The sequence below is a fragment of the Phyllosticta capitalensis genome (genome assembly GCF_038381095.1).
Source record: "Phyllosticta capitalensis strain CBS 128856 chromosome Unknown BKA78scaffold_5, whole genome shotgun sequence".
Lineage (NCBI taxonomy): Eukaryota > Fungi > Ascomycota > Dothideomycetes > Botryosphaeriales > Phyllostictaceae > Phyllosticta > Phyllosticta capitalensis.
In genome coordinates, this window is record NW_027117443.1 from 2,853,869 (window position 1) to 2,860,346 (window position 6,478).

Genomic DNA, 6,478 nt, shown 5'->3' on the forward strand with positions numbered 1-6,478 from the left:
ACACTCCAAATTGGTCAGCAGAGCTAGTACATCCTCAACTCGCTCGTCAGTGGATTGTGTCCGACCGTCTCCTCCGACATCACTTCTGTTGTGCGACTCTCAACCGTCAAGGTCGAGTCACTTCAAACACGACACGAGCAGAAAACGTAAGCACATCATCGCTTGTTAAGCCACTCTCACCTAGCAATCGACCAACTGCTCATTTCTAGATCATGGCGGACGATCCGCCTGACATGCAAACACGCAATCAACCCGCCGGACAATTCCCCAATGCGCACTACCAACTATGGAGTCCTGTCGAGGCCGTAGGACACGGATTTGAGAATCCAAACCCGAGGAAGAGGAAGGGAGTCGAATACGACTATGGCAGCGATGGAGAGGACAAAGGCGGCTCTGGCAACGAGACTCTGGCCAAAAAGAAGCCAAATATCCCCAGTGAAGGCCGCAACATCTTCACTCCCTTTGATAGTGCTGAACTGTCATCATCCGACAACAAGAAAGGCTCGCCTTCTATTGGCCCGGACGCACCGCTCCCCTCACAGGAGCAATTTTCAAAGGAACTACAAGATGTGGCAGCCATGCTGATCCACGAATGGCCATCTGCGCGGTCGGCGCATTACTGGATCTCTGGAATGTTGACGGAAGAGCTGCACTGCAACGAGCGCTTCAAGCGCTCACTAGAGCATGCACTGAACAGGGATGCGCAGGTCATTCACCCCAACGACACGACAAAGCGGAAGTTGGTCGGCGAAGAAGTCCAGGAGGACAAACTCAACAACGCACTCCAAATACAGAGTTGGTCCGGTCGAAATATTGGACGAGTCGCCCCGGGGTTGCGGTGGTACTACCGCCCCGACCACGATCCATACCTGGCAGCCATGCTGCGTAATAAGCTCCCCCGCGACGAGTGGCCAGATTACCTCTTTGACGAAACCACGCACAAACGCCAGAAAGCAACCCTCGCGAGACACGATCAAGATTCTCCAGAGTCCGGCCTCGTGCAGCAGCAGGGCAAGAGGCACATCGAGTTCGACGGTTCCAGGGGGGACCCCTTCGGTTCCAGAGACTCGCACGATCGCGGGCTTGCGTACCACAGCTCTGCATACCCTTTGGCCGATTACCGCCCATACTCGCAGAGTTCGAAAGCATCGCCGTCGGCTACCGCGACCACCAGGCCAAGAGGCCAGCCCACGCAACATGCGTCGACTTCTGCCATCTCCAAGGACGGCCAACTCCGTGGATTCAGGGGCGTCCCTTTCTTCGACCTTGAATGATGGTGGCAGACAAAAAATTTCGGGTTGGTTGCTTTTTGTTGTTTCTGGTTGGCAGGGAGGTTTCAAGTCTGCTTTTGAAGGTGGCGAAAAAAAAAAAAAAAAAAAAAGTTTTGGCTGATATGTTAGTGGCTATCGAGTTTTCTAGATGAGTGGCAACTAAGGACAGCAGAGTGAATGACTTTTCACGGGCAAATGGGTTTGTCTTCGAGCTTGAGGACGCCGACGAGGAGCTCAGGTGGCGAGTGGAGTAGTGCGAGTGGAGTTGGCGGTGGCGGGGGCGATGATTGGGGGAGGTGATGGATGACTTTCGGGGCCTGCGTGTTGGATTTTCAATCTTTGCCTTTTAGTCGCTGCATCTAATCCCATTGTGATGTTGATCTCTGCGGCCAAAGTTGCGCATGTATCTGATAACAGATGGAAGAGGAGTCACCCGGAATTTTGTTTCGCCGCATTCCGACCGACCGACCAAGTCCGCCCCGCCGGTCGCGTCTCGTCATGTCAACACCATCCATCTCTACCATCTCCACCATCGCCCTCCCAACTCCCATCCATCATCCATCAAGCTTGCAGCGCACGTGAGCCTGCGCTTGCGCCTCTGACAACGACGCCCCGCCTCAGGCGCCTTGCGACGTTGTCGAGGAAAGCCCCGTGGGCCGCGATATGCGCTGCAGCTTTCCCTCGACTCATCCGACCTCCGCTTCGACAGGTGCCCTGTGAGCGGCGTGTGCTGCGCGCTTGCGCCTCTCTTCGCCACCGCCCCGTCCGCTTGGACGCTTTGCGACTCGTCAAGAGAGGAATGCCCCGCGATCCGCGCTTGTTTGCACCAGCACCTTGACCGGGCAGAGCGGTTGAATCTACCGAACTGACGCTTGCATCTAGATCATCGAAATCACTCTACCGCGTCGAATTGCCTCATGGACATGTTGCCGCAGGCCGAGGGGGACACGGAAATACAATGGGAGGTGGAAGGAACACCGGTTGTGCTCGGATGGCGCCACGGAGCGACGGGTGCGGACCAGCGCCTCGGTCGCTTGCACGACACCAAAGAAGGAGGAAATCGAGGGACAGACTTGACCCTCTGGATTGGGCACGACACCAAGGATGCTTCGCGCAAGGTCGTCAGCATACGTCTACCGCTCATAGCTCGCTCGTCGAGTGGCAAAAATTCTCGAGATGTGTTCCTGGTCCTCCCTGTGTCAAGAGTTAAATTGGAAGTGACCGATTCTGTCCATGACGATGCAAATGATGTTTGCTCGCGCTTTGCTTTTGCGCTCGAGGCTGCCCCGTATGCCATCATGCCTGTGCCCCGACGGCCGATGCAGAAGCCACTGGCCGACTCCCCTGGATATCTCGTGCAATGCCTGAAGAGCCTGACGGCCGTCAATAATGTTGATGTGCACGTTGCAGAGAGTTGCCATGGAAATACAGTGTTGCGGAGTATGGTTGATGCAGTACGAAAAGGCGGCAGCCTCCTGGACGTCACTTTTGATCTCGACAAAAAAGACCGCTTTGGAAACACGAGAGCCATCGATTGCTGGAATCTTTACCCCGTCGCCGCCGACGAGTGCGACATTGCCCGCCAATGGAACCCATTCATTGACAAAGACCCGCCGGCATACAGCGATTGTGTCGCCTTGACCACAGAAAAGGTGGATGCGCTCGACGACAACCAGCCACGACACACTTACATATCTCGCATCTCCTCCTCCCCGTCGAAAGACCCGCCGTCGCCGGATGAAGAGATAACATGGCACATTCCTCCTACACCCAAGAAGCGCAAGGCTTCGGCATCACCACCCCGACGTCGCGAGCCCGTGTGTGAAGCCCGCTTGGACGAGTGGAATGGCGAGGCAACGGATCCAGCTGGCACAGACGAGGTGCTCGAATGGGCCGGTCACATTGCTGGAGCTACCGATGCTCGCAGTCACCATTCATATCCCAACTCTCATGCCGCCGACGCTTCATCCGACCAGGACCTATGGCACTACCAAAGCATGGACAGCTTCCGTCGTCCTTCCATAGCTGCGCCCAAAACTACTGGTCCCCTGACCTCGCTCTGGAGGACAGAACTGACAAAACCCAACGCCATCTTCTTCGACATGGTCGTGCTGCTGCAAAGAGCCCTAGCATCCGACACAAGGGCTCATGAAACCCATATCTCCGACTTTCTCGACCTGGGCCGGGCTGCTCGCCTTGCCGTCCACGAGCTCACCGCCGCGAGCCGGCCGTGCTCCCCAGCCCAAGACCAGGCCTACGACAACTTCTCCATCGCGCGGGACCGCCTTGCGCAACGCCTGGTCGCAGATGCGGCCAAGAGGGACGCGAAGAACGCATGGGACACGGAGCCCTTCCCCAATAGTGCAGAGCGGCAGGTCGAATACTTGCGGCGCTGGCTCAACGAGCACATGCAGATCAACGCTGACATGGACCTGTTCGACGAGCTCGTCAATGTGGGCCGCGCCGCCGCGCGACTCCAGGACCGCAGCCGCCGCTTTTGCCTCGTCGGCTCCGATGATCCCGTGCTGCGTGAGTTTGAATTTGCCAGAGCGGCCTGTCTCGCCGCCGCGTTTTACAAGATGGGTGGCCTGCCTGTTATGAAGGAGCAAACGGTCCGTAGCTGACATTATTTGAATCTGAGTCTGATTGCGCAACAGCATAGTATTTTGGCAGCGTTATGGAGAACCTTCAAGCGGGACCTTTCGAAATAACTCCATGGCAACGGCCTTAGCAATGTGAAAGTGATATGCACACAGAGAACACCAAGGAGAACTCTCGATCATGTTTATCGAATTTCCGCATCTACAACGTCGAACTGCGCGCGCCGCAACAACCAATCCACCCACGCAGTTAATCGTCACTCCCACTAAACAGAAACCCTCCTCCTCTCCCAGACGTGTCCTGCAGCTGGTCCCGCAGACTCTGCAATTCTTCCGCCCTCATCTTCTCAGAGGCGCCCTCCTTGAAACATTCAAAATCAATCAACTTTACCTCGCCGCAGCCATCCTGACCAACAAGGAAGTTGTACCGATTCGCATCACCGTGCAAAAGACCGAGTCCGTGGAATCGTGCCAGAGCCGCCTCGCAAGCGCTCAAATCCTCGATTGACGCGCCGCCACTTCGACCGTCCCACTTTTCCAGCAACAAGCCCATTACGCGCCCGTCTTCATGGACATGCCCCAGGAACCGCGGAGCCATGTCTGACGCGCCACGTTGCTCCAGCATCTGGTACGCCTGCGTCTCGCGCTCGATGCGACGTATCTCCCACTCGAATCTTGTAACCTTGACGATCACCCCTACTTTGGCGTTGTCGTCGCTGCTGGGTGATGCTGGTGGTGGTGCTCCCAGACCGAGACTGGGAACCGCAGACCGCCTCACCAATCCCTCAAAGACTGCAGCTGCAGATCAAGTACATCAATCCGCGCGCGGTCCCAGATGCTGCGGACCCCGGCGAGCGGCTTTGTCGACAGCCGCGTCGTGAGCTCGCCGGACGACGCGGCGCGCGATATGTGCGCTGTCGTCCACGTGTCGTCCTGATATGGCAGTGGTGGTAGCGACGCTAGGGGAAAGCAAAGCGTGTCGCTGTCGAAGGTCGCTGGTGCGATGGTCAGGTATTCGACTTGGTGGCTGATGCGGACGCGGTACTCGCTCTCGTGTTGTTTGAGTCGTCGACGGACATGGAGATGATGCAAGGAGACGTGTCGTCTGACATGCTGCGATGCAGTCGTGTAGAAGGTCTGCAGGTCGGGTTTGCGATCAGTGGTGGACGATTGCAGCGGAGCATCGAGACCAGGTAGAGCCCGCTTTCTAATGCATGTACTGCCCAATTACACTTGTGGATTAGGCGCGCCGACGACATCATCCGTAGAGTCGAGCCCCCTTGTTTATCTATTGGTAGTCATGATCTCAATACCGCGACTGTTGTCTAACTGCCGATCTACTAAGCGCTTCATCACGGCGATTCGACTGATTTCTTATCGTCGTGTTTCGGTTTGGTCGCTTAGGAACAATCATTGGCTAGGAAGCGATCAGGAGAAAGCATCGCCTTCAGTGCCAACGGTAGTGTAGAGAAGAATCAAGTCCCGGTCACCCAAGATGCGTATAAAAGGGCGACCAAGCGAGACCGAATCAACTCAAAGCTCCTACCAACACGACAAGACCACTGGAACGTCATATTCGTACTGCCGTCCATCATTCTACCGCGCTACATCTCAATCATCGACATCTAGCTGCTGCCAGCAGCGTCTAATAGACTTGATCAAGGTAGCTCACTTCAATGTAGAAACAAAAGAAATCGGACTAAACGTAGCGCAATACAGGCAGTCAACTATGTGTACTTCCAAGTTGATCAAGTACACATGCGGTTGCCAGGAGGAAATGGAGTTTGTCCAGTGCGCTAAACATCGAGGCACCAATGTCAAGTGCGATCCTATTACACCGCAGCATGAGAAAGACTCCACCCACTACTGCCCCAAACATCTTGTCGAGGACGCGCCTCTCAAGTACACCGAGCAGAATGGCAACGAAGTCTGATGTCATTATCCCTTGCTCATTCAGCAGCAGCAATTGCATGGAGGCGAACTTGGTTGCGCGGGACTTTAGGTTTTACAAATTTGGACTCTGGATCATGTATTTAAGTCATCTGCGTGTCTCTGATTCCTTACAAGACACCCAAATCGCCAGATTTTCTCCTCTCGTAGAGACCGTTGGTAAAGGACAAAGATGCGAAGAGCATAGTAGAATTTATTCCCCAAGATTGAAAAAACCCCCCCTCCCACAGGTGTATAGGTACCCTGCAGGCTCCACGGCCCCGAACTCACTCGACGTCCACAAAAGCCGAGCCTTTTCGCACCATTCAAAGGGCTTCAAAAACCCGTCTATCGAATAGACCATATCGCGAGCAGCGTAGGGTTACGACTTGGCGGCATCAATGCCAGCTTCCACTACAAGCTGGCAGCCAGCGCAGGACGCGCCATTTTGGATTCGTTTCATGAGTGGGTCGTAGTTGGACAATGAGCAGCAGGCCGTGAACTCAAGCCCGGGCCTGCTCACCGTGTCTGCCGTTAGGGTTAGGGTTAGGGTTAGGGTTAGGGTTAGGGTTAGGGTTAGGGTTAGGGTTAGGGTTAGGGTTAGGGTTAGGGTTAGGGTTAGGGTTAGGGTTAGGGTTAGGGTTAGGGTTAGGGTTAGGGTTAGGGTTAGGGTTAGGG

At 55.3% G+C, this 6,478-nt stretch overlaps 4 protein-coding genes across 4 annotated transcripts; 3 read left to right on the forward strand and 1 right to left on the reverse strand.

The window, feature by feature from the left end:
- Positions 1-212: 212 nt before the first annotated feature.
- Positions 213-1,274, forward strand: BKA78DRAFT_353289 (uncharacterized protein; the record flags this gene model as incomplete). Its single annotated transcript, XM_066891530.1, has 1 exon — positions 213-1,274. The coding sequence occupies one exon, from the start codon at positions 213-215 to the stop codon at positions 1,272-1,274; it is 1,062 nt and encodes a 353-aa protein (XP_066744917.1).
- Positions 1,275-1,999: 725 nt separating this feature from the next.
- On the forward strand, positions 2,000-4,052 carry BKA78DRAFT_143455 (uncharacterized protein). The gene is made up of 3 exons (XM_066882817.1): positions 2,000-2,090; positions 2,154-3,883; positions 3,929-4,052. Exons 2-3 carry the CDS (start codon positions 2,189-2,191, stop codon positions 3,980-3,982), a joined length of 1,749 nt encoding a protein of 582 aa, XP_066744918.1. The 5' UTR covers positions 2,000-2,090; positions 2,154-2,188; the 3' UTR covers positions 3,983-4,052.
- A 69-nt stretch (positions 4,053-4,121) lies between these two features.
- BKA78DRAFT_353291 (uncharacterized protein) lies at positions 4,122-4,983 on the reverse strand (the record flags this gene model as incomplete). Its single annotated transcript, XM_066891531.1, has 3 exons — positions 4,122-4,587; positions 4,650-4,866; positions 4,917-4,983. The coding sequence occupies 3 exons, from the start codon at positions 4,981-4,983 to the stop codon at positions 4,122-4,124; spliced, it is 750 nt and encodes a 249-aa protein (XP_066744919.1).
- Positions 4,984-5,250: 267 nt separating this feature from the next.
- BKA78DRAFT_143464 (uncharacterized protein) lies at positions 5,251-5,850 on the forward strand. The gene has a single exon (XM_066882818.1). The coding sequence runs from the start codon at positions 5,367-5,369 to the stop codon at positions 5,802-5,804; it is 438 nt and encodes a 145-aa protein (XP_066744920.1). The 5' UTR covers positions 5,251-5,366; the 3' UTR covers positions 5,805-5,850.
- Positions 5,851-6,478: the final 628 nt, after the last annotated feature.

Excerpts from the sequence above, each read along its gene's own strand:
- BKA78DRAFT_143455 (XM_066882817.1), top strand. The coding sequence starts at position 2,189 with ATGGACATGTTGCCGCAGGCCGAGGGGGACACGGAAATACAATGGGAG. Across the intron at positions 3,884-3,928 it reads CTGTTATGAAGGAGCAAACG|CATAGTATTTTGGCAGCGTT; the intron begins GTCCGTAGCTGA and ends ATTGCGCAACAG.
- BKA78DRAFT_143464 (XM_066882818.1), top strand. The coding sequence starts at position 5,367 with ATGCGTATAAAAGGGCGACCAAGCGAGACCGAATCAACTCAAAGCTCC.